The following is a 16,647-nucleotide window of genomic DNA, read 5'->3' as shown; positions in this document are numbered from 1 at the left end:
GTGGGGTAAACTTCTTAGAGGATGGCGATGAGTCCCCATGTGTATAATGGGAGTATGGGACACCTCAGACAAATCTTACTTCTTGATTACGATAGTGAGACAAATCTCATCGAGGGCGATGAGTCCATAAGGGGAGATTTGATCACATTGGTCATAGATAAGAGAGAGATTGGGTTCATAAGGAATACCGAACTTCAAATATCACCAGAGCATATGTATTGACCATTATGACTGTTGATCAGAGGATGACTCCATAATTAAGTGTTTTCATGTGAGAGTAACCAGAGATGACATCACTGCATTGGACTTGAACAAGACCAGAGAGTGAAGAAAGTTAAATCTAGAATTGAATACTTAGTTATGTGATGCAATAAGTGACTTATGTGTTTTACGTTTATAGACTTTGGTGTATTTATGGAATTATGTTTGGACTCTAACTTACATACAGGGCCGGTCCAATGCTTTTGGAGGCCCTAAGCGAACTAAAAAGTTATGAGCCCTTTAAAAAGACTTTGTGTTATAAACCCTTCTACTTTGCCCGGGCTTGGGATCAGCAACAATAACAAGAATTAGCAATGATAAATTAGTTTAGTGCAAAAGCCTAATAACAAGCGTAATGCATTATGTATTATCATTATCATTCAAGTGAATAGCAAACATAACAATGATAATAGCAAGTAAATTACCTAATTTGTATTGTCTAATACTTAAGAGAAATGATAAATGAAAACTGAAATTAGCTAAATACCAAATGTCCTGACAATGATAAATAGCAGTTTTGCAATGTATGATTTCTTGTCTGCAGGTGGGTCGTGGGCGTTATTTTTAACGATTCGATTTCATTTGTTTTTGAATTTTTACACATTTAAGATGAAGATTACTTCTTTCGGTTCTAATCCAATACACATATATAACTTTCGTGTAAAAAATTGGCGTGGGGGCCTATTCTTTTGGTGGCCCTAAGCCCTTGCCTAGCCTTCTAAGCCGGCCTATAGGTCCGACCCTGCTTATATAAGAGTGACATGTCAACCTTTTCGTGTTTGGATTATAGTTATGCAAATTTAGGCTGCATATGTCAAAAGGGAACATACAAAAACTTATACATGTTTATGAAATGACTATTTATCTCTACACGATTGTGTAGAGTAATTGGGTAAATGATTGAAAACACATGATTCTACATTTTAGTGATACACAACAAAACACAGTACTTTTGTAATGATCTTCTAATGAGTCTGTCATCCATGGTGATACCCATAACAGTATAACACCTTTCTTAAAAGGAAGGTGGTGCATCATGGGTTGCTTATGATGGAACCACATTTAGCTGGTTAACCATTTCTAGGACCTCACTCATATTTGGGCTCAACTTTGGGTCTTTACGCAAGCAACGACCAGCTACAAAGGCCAACTTCCATGCTGATTTGATTGAGTACTGACCCTCGAGCCTTGAATCAATAACTAGCCTGATCCTTTTGACATCTAAATAGGGTTTCACCCATTCTAGAAGTTTCTTCTCATTTTGTGGCCGATTTCTATCTAGAGGCGGCCTACCAGTGATAAGTTCATATCACACTTGCTTGAAAGATGCCCTGTTTCAATGTACTCGGGAGCTGCATATGCCATGGTCCCGGCAAACTGAAGGCGTCATATATTAGAGCAAATGTGGTTATTATCTTATTAAAACTCATAATTGTAAGACTGAGTGTTATGGGCTAACTAGGGACGTCACTGGTGTTAAAAGGTAGTCAATTCATTAGCAAACTTGAGTTTGGTTTGATAACTTGAAATATTGTTTGTAGGGTATACTTGAAGTGGATATGAAAGTTGCTGTAAAGTTGAGAGGCTACAAAGTGAAGTCGCCAGATGATGAGGGGCTGAAATGCGATACATGAAAAAATGAAAACGTTTAAATGGGTTGAGCTGTGGAATATTGATTGCGGTTATTTTCCCTCTCAATGTTGTTTCTTTTAATCACCGAAACTAGGGTTCGTTCATATAGGTCTCTAGATTGTTAGATGAATCTTAATCCGAGTGTTCGATTGAGAGATTGTTTTGTAATTGTTTCTTTGTTCTTTGACCCATTGTAATCTCATCGCTTTGGTGAAGATTTAGTTTAAGAATTAATCACAGACTTGGATTGAATCCGTAAATTGTCAAATTCCTGTTGTTCTTGAGTCTAATTATATCCGATACATGTTTTGTAACAATTGGTGCCACATACGAAAGCTAAAATCCAATGATACATTAAGTTAAATAACATACCATGGTTGTGGTATGAGTGCGCCCTTCTCGAGGACCTAATCGAGCCAACCCAAAATCTGAAAGCTTAGCATTCCATTCATCATCTAGAAGAATGTTGGAGGATTTGAAATCTCTGAAAACAATCTACAAGAAACCAAAGTTGATGGTCTTGTAAACATGAAACCTTTTTTTTTTTCTCGAGCGACAGACAGGCAGTTAAACATACCTGAAAGTCCAATTCTTCGTGCAGATACGTCAACCCACGAGCAGCATCTTGAGCCACTTTGAGCCTCCTGTTCCATGAGAGAGGTCTTTCGGATTGTGAAGATAAATGATCTCTCACACTTCCATTAGACATATATTCATATACTAAAAGCAGTTGTATTCCTCTTTTATTGTAGTCAGTGCAGTGACCAACTAATTTGACAAGGTTTGGATGGTTAACCACCCCAAGAATACTAATTTCTGTTAGCCATTCTTTGTGCCCCTGCTGCACATAACCATGATCATCAGCATACTAGCTTGATACTTCCATATATAATGTAACATACATGAAGACAAACTTGCCTGCAATACACCATCCGAATACTTCACCGCCACCTGAACTTCACCAAAAGGGTATTCTAAACTTTTAATCACACCCTTATACACGCTCCCAAATCCACCCTCGCCGAGCTTAGAAGCCGTACAAAAGTTTTTCGTGGCTGCCTTGAGCTCAGCGACTGTGAAAACCCTCAGGTTGCTTGGCTTCTCAACCAAATTTGGGAGCTCTTTTGTCACTGAATGAAAGTTGGATACAGACAGATTAAAATCCGAATGAGCGGTGTAAAAGGATTCTGTGAGAGTTGAGTTTGTTTGAGTTATCGTTTCATATTCGATCTCTTCGTTTTCTTCTGATGAGAAGGAGAAACATCTGCAGTGAAACACCATTGTTTCTTCAAACAATTAAAATGTTAGAATTCAACACTTACTAACCACCTTGGAAGTAACTACTCGCTCTCCTAAAAATGTTACACGCCAAGGCAAAGCTAAATAACGGCAGAGAAACCATGGCTTGAAGATCCGATATTTTATTTTCATGGCTCGGTTATAGTTAATACGCGCATTTATAACTGATCAAACATTTAAACAAAGCTTTATACTTTTATGTTTTATAAATAACATGTAATATGTTGGAAAAGTGATAGCTTTTGGTGTACTTTCAACAAACATAATGGATTTTGGTGAGGATTTTCAATCATTTGTGAATTTGGGTGATTTGCTAGTTGGACTAGCGGATGAGGTTATGATTTTGCAAACTTTACACTTGGCATGCAGTGAGGCGCATAATCCGCAAGTATAACTAGCGAACGAAGTGAAGAATAAGAATTTATACAAATGTTCATATAACATATGATCCGCTAGTATGCCCAAAATCCAAACTGATGTATATCTGTTGGACGTGGCTTTGTGGATCATATTACAATTGAAGAATTAATAATAATAATAATAATAATAATAATAATAATAATAATAATAATAATAATAATAATAACAAAAAGAAGCACATATAAATCCGCTAACAAATTGAAGAAAAAGGAGTCACCTTTAATCAGCTCAATATCAAATTTTCTTCAAAGGGATGAGGTCTTTTGATTAACAAAGTGATAAAAGATAATGATTTTTTTTTGACACACAATTGAAGAGGTATGAAAAGATCTAGTTTAATAAGTATGAATGGGTTTGAAACTAGAATTTAGAAATAGAAATTTTGAATGGCGTATGATGTACGTAGGTGACAATGTGATGGCATCAAGTCAATAGGGGGACAAATAATAATTAGGGTGGATGGAGTGGGAGCAGGAGGGAACACTGCCCGGGTACCCGCGGAAACACCGGCCTACTCCTGCGGTACCAAAGATTTTCAAGCCGCAGAGGCGGGGCTTGCCAAGCTCTATCCCGATCACACCGGTAATATTATTGTTAAAAAATTATTTTTACCCTATAAAAATTAACCTTATTCAACCAATTTTTTCACAAACATTCATTCTTTTCGTTGCAAACTGTCTCAAATTTCATTTTTCAAATCACAAATATAAAATGCTCCTAAGAGCATGGCTGGAATTAAGGGTGTTTACGGTTCGGTTTAAAACCGTGAAACCGTTCAAACTGGCCGTTGGTTTGGTTTCACGGTCGGTTTTTTTAATTAACTTTCGGTCGGTCGGTTTCAAAATTTTCAGACCGTAACAAACGGTTTGGTTTTGGTTTCAAATTTTCAAACCGTAAAAAACCTGACCGGACCGTGAAATTTTAATATAATTATTTTAAAGATAATTTATATTATAAGTATTTGATTGTTTATATTTTGTTTTAGGTCCACTATAAAAATAAAACTAGATAAAATATTTACTATATCAAATATTTAGATTGTTGTAAAACTAGATCAAATATCTAGATACAAATTTCACAAATAAATGGTGATTACTGAAACCATGTCTCGAGGAGGGGTTTCGATCACCTGGAAGCGTGGGATGTTTTAAGAAATCATCCCCTGCTTGAGGCTCCGGCTCCAGTTCAACATGCATGACTTAGACACCGGTGATTCCGAAGTGGAGGATAATACAGGTTTTTTTTAATTTATTATTTTAATGCTATGTTTTATTGTTTTTTAGATTTAATTTTTAAATTTTCTTTATGTTTTCACAATGAATGTTATTTTAAATTTTATTTATTTAATATTATATTTTTTAAGCAGAATATAGTTTAGTTATTTTAATTTTTTTTAGAAAAAATGAATTGTTTTCTTAAATTTAAAAAAAAAAAATAAAAAAAAATTCAATGTTTAAATTACATCGAAACAGAAAAGTGAAGAAGAAATAGTTATTTTAGTTAAAGAAAAGTGAAGAAGAAATAGTTGAAAGATGATTAGGATGTATTGCTAAAAGATGAATTGAGATGATTTATGGATAGAATGATGTGTGACATAGAGAAAAAAATAGTGAAAAATGGTGAAAGATGGATGCACCGCCACCACCCTTAGATCATGCGTAGCGTGGTCTTGTCTCCCCCCCCCCCCTCTTTTGTTGTGAGCAAAGTTTTGGTTTGCCAAGATGTGTGTTAGATTTAATCACTCCAAGTTAGAGTTTAGGATTATTTATGTAATTAAGTCATAATATAGTTTAGTTAGTTTTAATATTTATGTATTGTAGAAGGGCTGAAGTTGTAATTAGCATTAAGATCCAAAGACATGAACGTCTATATATATCTTTCACAACAATAAAAATTTATACCTTTTGCAAATTGTTATCTTGTTATTTTTCTTTGATTGATCATTCATTCATATATCTTGGGCAATAATTGGCATCAGAGCCATCTTAATTGCTCTCAATTGAAATCAATTGCCGACATTTTTTTCTTTGATTCGATTTGGTTCTACAAATTGTTTGTGGAATTGCTTGAGACGTCAACAGAAGAATCGAAATCAAATTCAATAAAATCGTGATTCACGTTTGTGATCTTTTCTGAACTGTTCAGAAAATTTTAACGATTAACGAATAGGTCGTTACCAGAATCTTTGTGATTCATATTTGTTGTTGAAATCAATTGATTTGATTATTGTTATTTCGTTTAGTGAAATTGCAATAAATTAAATTCAAATATACCAAATCAACGTTTGTTGTTATTGTTTAGTATTGATATCGAAATATTATAAAAACAAAAAAAACCTTCGGCCGCTGAAGTTCTTTTTGTTTAAATCTAAGTTTGTGGTCAATATTCATAGAATAATAAACGTTTGTTGTTTGTTATAATTAACTAATTGATAACAAAACCAAATACATTTGGATTGGTTGTTGGAATTATTGGTGACAGCAAATAAATAAAGGGGTCATCGTTTTTTTTTTGTTTTTGCTGCACAAGTTTGACTCACAAATTAGTTTTGTATATTGAATCTTGTGGTGGTGTTAATCAAACATCACTTTGTGTTGTGAAACCGTGTTACTGGATATAAAAAAAAAGGCACATCACTTTGTGTTGCTTCACAACATAGAATAAAAGAAAATCAATAAACACATCTGTTGTGTTTTGGCTTTCTTTTCTCAAAACCAAATTAGCCCTAATTTAAAGATTTATAATCTTTTGATAAATTAAACCCAAGTTCAGATTGTTGGAATCTGTTAGCGTAGTGGTTTAATTATATACGAATACGGATTCGTTATTTATTTTTCTGAACCGAGTTTGCTGTAAACTTTTGAAGACGGTTCTTATAAGTTTAAGAGTTTAAACTTATTTATCCAAAACCTTGTTTATACTTTGTGTATAATTTATACTTTGTGTATAATATTTATTATTATCTTTAAAGGAAACCATGTTGGAAAGTCCAAAGGATAATAATGCTATCGTAACGCATAAAGAGCCGGGATCATCTTTTTCGAATTTCCAATGCCCTATGTTAAAATCTAATAATTACACAACATGGGAAATTCGAATGAAAACCATGCTAGATGCAAATGGTCTTTGGGAGATGATAGAACCCGATGGTGAAACAAGAAGAGATGTTAAGAAAGACAAATATGCTATTGCCTACTTGTTTCAAACGTTACCCGAAGAATTACTCCTACAAGTTGCAGACTGTAAAACTACAACAGAGGTGTGGGATTCATTAAAAACAAGACATATTGGTGCAACGCAAGTGCAAGAAGCACAATTGCAAAGTATTAAGTCTGAATTTGATAGATTACAAATGAAAGATAATGAGACTATTGATTCTTTCACATTAAGACTAACAAATGTTGTTAGTAAAGCAACTAGTTATGGTGGAAAGATTGATCAAACCACAATAGTAAGAAAAATCTTAACCTCAATGCCCGATAGGTTTTTGCATATAATTGCTTCGATTGAGCAATTTACTGATCTAAAGCAAGTAACCGTGGACGATATTATCGGGAGGCTTAAAACCTATGAGGAAAGGATTAAATCCAAAAGAGGAGTTGTGACCGACACTCAAGATAAACTCTTGTTCACACGTCATGACAAGAGTGAGGGTCATCGGAAAAACTTTGGAAATCATGGACCGAAGAGGTTCAATGCATCACGAAAGAATTGGCGTGATGGCAAAGGAAAACATGTTGATAAGGATGAAAAATCATCTCAAAATTCCCATTACAATAAACCTAAGAAAACTCAAAGAGATGTGAGTAAGGTTAAGTGCTATAAATGCAAGCAGCGTAGGCATTATGCTAACACGTGTCCTCAAAAGGATCAAGCACATGAGCAATCTAACTTGGTGGAAGAGGACGAAGAGCCCACGTTGTTGATGGCAGTTCTTAGTGAACATGAGATCCACCAAGAAATTTTCCTAAATGAAAAGGAAATTAAACCTAATCTATATACGACCACAAATGAAGGTCTATGGTACTTAGACAATGGTGCAAGTAACCATATGACAGGTAATATAAAGCATTTCAGAGAACTAGACGAAAAGATCTTCGGACGAGTTCGTTTTGGTGATGGTTCGTATGTAGAAATTAAAGGGCGAGGCTCAATTCTGTTGGAATGAAAGAATAAGGAACAGAGAATTATATCTCATGTTTACTACATTCCAAGTTTGAAAAGCAATATTCTAAGCCTTGGACAATTAAAGAATTTAAAAGGGTGGTGGAAAACGAGGTTGGAACCAAATTGAAAATGTTAAGAACTGATAGAGGAGGAGAGTTCACATCAAGTGAATTCCATCAGTTCTGTAAAGATAATGGTATAGCCAGACAACTTACAGCACCCTATTCACCACAACAGAATGGTGTGGTTGAACGTAGAAATAGAACTATGTTATCTACTACCCGTAGCATAATGAAGGCTATGTCAATGCCTCAAAACTTTTGGGGTGAAGCTGTAAGGCATACCATATATGTATTAAATAGAATCCCAACTAAAGCACTGACGAATACTACACCTTTTGAAGCGTTAAAAGGTAGAAAACCAAACCTAAAACATTTAAGGGTTTTTGGGTGCGTAGCATACGCTAAAGTACCATCAAATCATTTAACCAAGTTAGATGATAGAAGTGTCAAGATGGTATACTTGGGAGTTGAGGAAGGATCAAAAGCGTATAGACTTTATGATCCCAATACTAAACGAATTTGCATCAGTCGAGATGTAAAATTCTTGGAAAAGGATTCATGGAATTGGGAGGAGTACATGAATGAAGTTGGAAGTGAGGAACCTGAGTGGGTAGACTTCATTGTTGAGGATAACTTCAATGAAGTTACTCAAGAAAACAATGAAACAGTCCCGGTGACTCGAGAGGATGAATATACGAGAGATAATGACCAAGAATATGAAGAACCATTATCTCCTAATTCTCCAAGTACTCCTGTTACACCTTCAACATACACTTATGAGCCAAATTCAGCCGAAGTCGCTGAATATAGACCAATTATTGATAGCTCATTAAATCCTTTTGATCATACCCCATTGAAAGGTTTTAAACCTTTGGGAGATGTGTATAAAAGGTCCAAAAAGGTTAACACTGATGTTAACGAACTTTTCTTGGTTGAAGAAGAACCTCATAATTACAAAGAGGCAGCCAACGAAAAGAAATGGATTGAGGTTATGCAAGCTGAGATAGACTCAATCAATAAGAATAATACTTGGAAGTTGACCAAGTTACCCGACAATCATAAGGCAATCGGCTTAAAATAGGTATTCAAGACCAAAAGAGATGCGATCGGGAAAATAATAAAGCATAAGGCTCGTTTGGTAGCCAAAGGCTATGTACAGCAGTATGGTATAGACTTCGATGAAGTCTTTGCTCCTGTAGCCCGCATAGAGACGGTTCGTTTCATTTTAGCTCTTGCAGCTTATAATGGATGGGAAGTACATCACTGACGTGAAGTCGAAGGCTCACGCAAACTTAAACCAAATACAACTAAATTAGATAGCAGTAAGTGGGTATCGAACACGAAGAGTTTGTGGAAAATGTGTTAACCAAGTAGCTTAATGATTAAACTAAGATAAATGTAAATGACACAAAGTAATTTCCAACTTGGTTTTGATCTGATTTTTAATACTACATTAAACTAAATGAAAGTTGTAAACGAATAATTAAACAAGTATTCCTCTCGGGGTTCGGGTTATTATTCAACACTTTTGTTAACGCTCAATGGATAAACCGTAATATCCCGGTTTTGTGTGTATGCAATTGTTGTGATTAATCAAGCACTAAGTATTCGGATTTTTAGAATGCGAAGTTGCTACTTAATCAATCAATCAATACTATTCTCCCTAGTTCTTTCCACTCAATCTCGATTGCCAACGACACCAAGAACATATGGTTAAAAGCTAGATGGAAACAATATGGATAAGCTACAAACAATCACACAAGCACAAGATCATACTAACATAGCATTTAGATAATCAATCCAAGTTCAAGAACAAGAAACAAAAGTGTTTTGCAAATAACCTTACATCCCGAGAGAAATACCGAAGTAACTAGCCACTCATGGTTCGGGAGATCATCTTTGCATCAAGCAACTTGTTTCTCACAATCCAAGACATAAAACAAATCAATACAAGACCCAAAATAATGTTTTTGTTCTCCAAAATCGCCTCTAGGCCGGCCAAGGTGAAAAAGTAGTCCAAAAGACACTCCCAAACGGCCTATTAAAAGACATGCAACTTTGTCTACGCCCAGGACCGTGGGACACGGTGTAGACTGTGGGCCACGGGTGACCAAAAGTCAACAGGTCTACCAGCACGACTGTGGGCCACGGTGTAGACCGTGGGCCACGGTCGCCTCCACGGTTTCCTTCTTCTCCACGGTACGGTGGACTCTGGAGTTTTTGCACCAGGTGGACCGTGGCACACGGTGGAGCTCATTTCCGTGACTTGATTTCTTCATATCTCTTGCGTTCCAGCTCTGTTTCCTTCACCGTTTTCGCCCGTGTTCTCGTAGCACCGCTCTCTAGCTCCTTAAACCTGCAAACACACGAGCAACCGTAGTCAACTAATTCCATGGAATTAACTTAATCCCGTAAGCGTAATTATATCTTTTATAACACTTAGTTGCTTTCCTACGGGTCGCCCGTCAATCACCTTGATGTAAAATCCGCGTTCCTACATGGCGAACTGAAGGAAGAAGTCTATGTTTAACAACCTGAAGGATTTGTGAAAACGCAAGATGCAGGAAAGGTCTACAAGCTTTCCAAAGCATTATACGGACTTAGACAAGTGCCACGTGCATGGAATATGAAACTTGATCACATTCTAAAATCACTTGATTTTAAGAAATGCACGTTGGAACATGCCGTCTATACGAAGAAAAGCAAAACATCTACTTTGCTTGTTGGAGTCTATGTTGATGATCTAATAATAACTGGATCATCAAAGAAAGAAATAGACTTGTTTAAATCTCAAATGGAAGAAAAATTTGAGATGAGTGACCTTGGGTTATTGGCTTATTATCTTGGTATAGAAGTTACCCAATCAGGGGGTGAAATAACTATTAAGCAAGCTGGTTACATTACTAAAATTCTAAAGAATGCTGGAATGTTGGAAGGTAATGAAACCAAGATCCCTATGAACCCTGGTACACTCTTGACTAAAACCGACGGTGGAAAATCGGTTGATCCCATTGAATATAGAAGTCTAATTGGATGCTTAAGGTATCTACTTCATACTAGACCAGACTTGTCTTATTCAATTGGTTTACTAAGTAGGTTTATGCAAGAACCTAAAGAACACCATTTCAAAGCCATTTATCAATTGCTTCATTATATCAAAGGTACTAAAGACTTTGGTATTATTTATAAGAGGAATGGAGGATGTAAAATAACTTGCTACAGTGATAGCAGTTATGGTGTTAATACCGAAGAAGGAAAAGGCACTACGGGGATAGTGTTCTATTTTGGGAATTCTCCCATTACTTGGTGCACACAAAAGCAACAAACTGTAGCACTCTCTTCATGTGAATCTGAATTCATGGCTGCAACGGCTGCAACATGTCAAGCACTATGGCTAAAGAGACTACTAAGTGAACTCACCGGATGGAAGGAAGAAAAGGTTACTCTATATGTCGACAACATATCCGCTATCGCGCTAATGAAGAACCCGGTGTTTCATGGAAGAAGCAAACACATAAACATCCGTTATCATCTCGTAAGGGAATGTGTTGAAAACAATCACATCACTGTTGAACATATAAGTGGAGAACTTCAAAGAGCGGACATCTTGACAAAAGCATTGGCAATGATCAAGTTTGCTACAATGAGGAAACTGCTCGGCGTTGAAGACTTGCTTGTTCGTGATTAAGGGGGTGAATGTTAGATTTAATCACACCAAGTTAGAGTTTAGGGTTAGTTATGTAATTAAGTCATAATATAGTTTAGTTAGTTTTAATATTTATGTATTGTAGAAGGGCTGAAGCTGTAATTAGCATTAAGATCCAAAGACATGAACGTTTATATATATCTTTCACATCAATAAAAATTTATACCTTTTGCAAATTGTTATCTTGTTATTTTTCTTTGATTGATCATTCATTCATATATCTTGGGCAACAATGTGTACACAACGCTGTTGTGAACATGTTTGTGAGAGAGAAGTAGAAAAAGTAATTCTTGCCAGAGGTTTTGAGACGTTTTACCACTACATAGCTTTTGCAAAACTTCGGATTACTGAGTGGGTGCCTCTTATCATACAACACTCTCCCTTATGTGAAGAGTTACCACTACACATGGTCTTAGTAAAAAGAAATAAAATGACTCATAAATGATGCAGCAGTGCAACACAGACGAGTGTGGTGGGTGTCTTGGAGTCTAAGCAATGACTTGTTCATCTTGGCCTGGTAGCACTTATCAATAATTTCCTACACGCGTCTCTTATACCCATACCCGGTCATTATACATAATTCATTACTCGTCGAGTGATCAAGATTCATGGTATATTAAATATTTGTGAGTATTATGTATATAATCGTTTTAAATCTTATGTAATTAAAATTGATACCTCAAAAGTCTCATGATAATAGTGCTTATTTCCTATCTAATGAATATTTATAGAGGCATGTCTTTAGATAATTTGATAAGTTCACTAGAATCCTAACGGATTAAGATAATAATATGCTTAGATCATAGACTAATAACTTGAGAGGTACTCCTCTGTAATCGTGTATATACCATTATGCCTCTTCATAATATCTCAATTATTCGACAAGTGACTATGCATTGTACAAAAGACGAAACATTTTACATTTTGACAATTTGCACACAGCATCCTCACCTTAAACTCAAGCAGCCTGTACATATCCGGTATCCCAAACATCCATATCTCTTATTTTGGTCACATAACTTCAGAAACCGAACTGGTTGTTCAAGACCGTAATTAGAAACTAGCAAACCTAAACACCATTGTTCAGACCGTGAATGAATTAAACACCTCTATTTACACGTTTAGAACTGACAATAATATCTTGATAAAGAAAAACTATGAGAAAATGATGAAAACTACTTATACTTCTATAGTTCTTTACTCATTTCAATTCACAAAATTATTTCTTGTTTAAGAAGCTTTATGCACACAACAAAAACAATTATCTAAAACAAGATTTTAAGAGCTTCAAAGGGCGCGACCGAGGAGGGTAAACGGACTCTTTGCCCACAGGCCGTAGTTCGCCTTTGTGTTTTGTGTCATCACAAGTCAAGTCACTGTCAGTGGGATCCAAGATCTCATTCTCTGGCACGACCAGAGCCCCGGGCAATGCAGGAATAGTTACTTGTGGATGAACCTTAACGAGTTTGCTAACCATTTCTAAAACCTCACTCATCTTTGGTCTTGACTTTGGGTCTTTGGCCAAGCAAAGATTGGCTATAGATGACAACTTGTGTGCCGCCTTCAACGAGTACTTTCCTTCGAGTCTTGGATCAATGATTTGCATGAACTTGTCAGTGTCGAAGTACGGTGTGACCCATTCTAGAAGCTTCTGCTCTTCTAGAGGCAGGTTTCTATCCAGTGGGCGCCTACCTGTGATAAGTTCATATAGGAACACTCCATAGCTCCATACATCACTCTTGGATGTAAGATGCCCTACTGCAAGGTACTCTGGAGCTGCGTATTCCCTCGTTCCAGCGAACTGTTAAGACATTATTATAGTAAGATCTATAATAGTCATAGTTGCTAAAACCACGCTAATCGCATTTCATAAAATATATTTTTCAGATACTTTATCAAATAGTAAACAAGTTTCCCAATTGTCATACTAAAGCCACTAAAAGTGTTTGTTCCTCTATAATCACTCAACTTTCATTAGGTGTTTCAATCCTATGTAATTTTGGTATAAATGTTAAAAATTTATAAAATTAAGTGAAGCAAACATATATACGTAATGTTTTATTCTAGTTGATGTAACATGAAAGTAGAGACAAACGTAAAGGTTGTTCTCTATAATTTTGTCTATCTTTTATGTTATATGAAGTATGAACTTATCACCTGGAATTTGTACCACCATGAAAGTTACATATTTTAAACATTTTTATGGTGATATTTATGTAATTTATCATAACCAAAATACAAAGAAGTTATGAATACCCGACGGGCAATAACCAATTAACCAGCCAAGTATCCAACGGATATTGGGTTGAGTATGGGACATGATTTTACAATCGGATATGAGACTGAGAATCCTGTATCCGTCCCATTACCATCTACTATCCAAATTTTCAGTCACTGGAAATATGGTTAGCCTTTATATGTATTGTTATTTTTTCAGAAACGGCATTATAAGGCTATATAGTAACATACATCGGTTGAGATGTGAGTGATTCCTTCTTGAGGACCTAACCGGGCCACCCCAAAATCCGAAAGCTTTGCGTTCCATTGTTCGTCAAGAAGAATGTTGGAAGATTTGAAATCTCTCAAAATAATCTACAAGAAAGCAGAGTTAATAATCTTGTAAGTATGTGTATCTATGAACCTTTGATATAGAGAAAATTAATTAGACCTGAAAGTTCATATCTTCATGCAGGTATGTTAAGCCACAAGCAGCATGATGAGCCACTTTAAGTCTCAAGGCCCATGAGAGGGGTGCTTTGGACCTTGAAGATAAATGATCTCTCAAACTTCTATTGGGCATATATTCATATACTAGAAACAGTTTAGTTCCTAGTTCACCTTTTTCTTCACAATAGCCAACTAATTTCACTAGATTTGGATGTTTAACCCTTCCAAGAAATTCAATCTCTGTTGACCACTCTTTTTTCCCCTGTTTCACATAACCATAATACATCATCACCAACCCAATTACAACTTATTATGAATACTAACAACACCCAAACTCTTTGTGTATCTATTCTATAGCCCTTATACTCTATGATATACGACTTAAAACACATTTCGATAACTTTCATTCGTTAACTTCAAGATTTCATTAAATACAAAGTTATATCAGAAATAAGGTGGTTTTTACTTTTTGGTATTGTAAGCTATATCAAGTGCTGGTATTGTGACGAACATAACTGATATTGACCGAACATGGTTGTGTTCAGAATAATGTAATTTTTGTTTTGTAAACTACTTATTACAAGTACCCAACGATAACCAAACAAATCAACATGACAACGTCAGTACCGGTATCCGTATTCATTTTTATAGTTTTCAATTGATGTAACTTATTTTATTTCTATTCAAATATAATGTTTTATAAAATTTCGAATATATCATCCTACTAGCTCTTTTGAAATAAAACTTGCCTGCGATAATCCATCTCCGTATTTCACGGCAACCTGAATATCATGAAACGGGTAATCCAGACTCTTAACAACACCTTTAAATACTTTGCCAAATCCACCTTCACCAATCCTGGAAGACCGGCAAAAGTTGTCGGTTGCTGTTTTGAGCTCAGCGACTGTGAAAACCCGCAGATTGCTGCTGCTGATGGGATTGTCGGCTAAATCGGAGACTTGTGACGTCTGTGTATTGTAAAAGGTGGGTAGTTGTGATCGGGCAGTATGAAAGGTTGATTTTGTGTGGGTTCTGGTTTTGTATTTCATTGAGAAACATCGGAAATGAATCACCATTTTTTGTTTGTCCTATAATTGGGCTGTGAAAATTTATTGTAATTAATTTGATATAATAAGTGATCGGAAGTCGCGCGTTGACTCTGTGGACACTGGAGGAAGCTGCGGAGCAAGGTTGAAATAATATGTTGACTAGTTCCTAAAACAAGTAAATAACACGTCTCTATAAAGTAATATACTATATTTTAGTTTTTAATAATTATAAAAATAGTAACAATAATAACAACAACATTTTAGGCAAGGAAGCGCATTGAAAGTTGTTTCGTAATCATAAAGTTGTTTAAAGTTGCTTAAACTTGATCATCAAACTATGTTCTTTAGTACCAAAAATGGTTTTTAGAACCAAAGTTGGTGATTAGAATAAAGTATCTTATTTAGATATTCGGTACAAAAGTTGGAAGTATAGCGGAAATGACATTTATAACTGCTAACTGTCATGACGTTTCATAACGGTTATATCGGTTATTGGGTTTGCTTTTGGGATCCTAATTTTCACGCATTCGCTTTTCACATAAAAGAGCATATGTTCTTGAGAGAATTTTGTCTTTATCCGATTATTGGTTTCGTGTTAGGTGAAATAAATCTAAAAACGACTACGTCATTCATAGAGGATGTTTGAGTGAGCTTTTGAAACTTACTTATTTGCTTTTTGAAAATAAAAAACAATTTTGAAAAGTTCAAATCTAAAGCTTTTGAAGAAGTTTTGTCAAATACATTTTGTTTTTCACAAAACAAATAAGCAAGTTTTACAAACTCACCTAAGCACCCCCATAAAGTTATATATTCAGTATAAAAAACATCCAAAAGCACTATACCGATTATCAAGTCAAAATTAAAATGTAAATTAACTAAAATCATTTATATGCTAAAGACTTGATTTCATCTAAATAAACTTGATCAAGAAATTTATTTTGATACTAGAGTTATAGAACACATTGTAATTGGGTTATTCATTTCCTTCAAGTTACTATTCTATCTATCGAGTAGTCCTTAAAGTTGATCCTAAAGCTTATTATATCAGGTTTTTGTTATAAACATACAAACCATTTAACAAGCCTTTTGATCACCCAAATAACCCAAGTTTTAAGCTATGTGCAATTACATATATATTGCTAGTGGTGCAACCCAACAATGAGCACTGGGACCATGATAGCACTAATGTCCACCTTCATAAATTACCGTACGTGTGCTTGTGAGTCTTAATTTTTACAATTTGGCGGCGCACATAAAATTTAGCTTTATAGAAACACCTCAGATCACCGGTGTAGTCTTGAGATGTGTTTTAGGATTGGCTTCTTGTAAAGGAACCGCTATGATTTGCTTCCATTTCAAGGATCTTATTCAATGGCCTCGATCA

At 35.4% G+C, this 16,647-nt stretch overlaps 2 protein-coding genes and 1 pseudogene across 2 annotated transcripts; 1 reads left to right on the top strand and 2 right to left on the bottom strand.

The window, feature by feature from the left end:
- Nucleotides 1-1,306: 1,306 nt before the first annotated feature.
- On the bottom strand, nt 1,307-3,174 carry LOC143579074 (serine/threonine-protein kinase PCRK2-like; annotated as a pseudogene).
- Nucleotides 3,175-7,908: 4,734 nt separating this feature from the next.
- On the top strand, nt 7,909-8,922 carry LOC143579055 (uncharacterized). Its single transcript, XM_077062469.1, has one exon. The coding sequence runs from the start codon at nt 7,909-7,911 to the stop codon at nt 8,920-8,922; it is 1,014 nt and encodes a 337-aa protein (XP_076918584.1).
- A 3,812-nt stretch (nt 8,923-12,734) lies between these two features.
- On the bottom strand, nt 12,735-15,319 carry LOC143577260 (serine/threonine-protein kinase PCRK1-like). The gene is made up of 4 exons (XM_077061138.1): nt 14,964-15,319; nt 14,216-14,476; nt 14,017-14,139; nt 12,735-13,348 (listed from the first exon to the last, which is right to left on the bottom strand). Exons 1-4 carry the CDS (start codon nt 15,288-15,290, stop codon nt 12,809-12,811), a joined length of 1,251 nt encoding a protein of 416 aa, XP_076917253.1. The 5' UTR covers nt 15,291-15,319; the 3' UTR covers nt 12,735-12,808.
- Between the last annotated feature and the right edge of the window lie 1,328 nt (nt 15,320-16,647).

The sequence above is a fragment of the Bidens hawaiensis genome, unplaced genomic scaffold (genome assembly GCF_021521415.1).
Source record: "Bidens hawaiensis isolate Kalapana, Puna unplaced genomic scaffold, B.hawaiensis_p1.1 tig00001461_1, whole genome shotgun sequence".
NCBI classification, from domain to species: Eukaryota; Viridiplantae; Streptophyta; class Magnoliopsida; order Asterales; family Asteraceae; genus Bidens; species Bidens hawaiensis.
The sequence above is the reverse complement of the archived record's forward strand: the minus strand, read 5'-3'. Positions and strand labels throughout refer to the sequence as shown.

Excerpts from the sequence above, each read along its gene's own strand:
- LOC143579055 (XM_077062469.1), top strand. The coding sequence starts at position 7,909 with ATGTTAAGAACTGATAGAGGAGGAGAGTTCACATCAAGTGAATTCCAT.
- LOC143577260 (XM_077061138.1), bottom strand. The coding sequence starts at position 15,290 with ATGGTGATTCATTTCCGATGTTTCTCAATGAAATACAAAACCAGAACC. Across the intron at positions 14,477-14,963 it reads ACGGAGATGGATTATCGCAG|GGGAAAAAAGAGTGGTCAAC; the intron begins GCAAGTTTTATT and ends TATGTGAAACAG. Across the intron at positions 14,140-14,215 it reads ATGAAGATATGAACTTTCAG|ATTATTTTGAGAGATTTCAA; the intron begins GTCTAATTAATT and ends GCTTTCTTGTAG.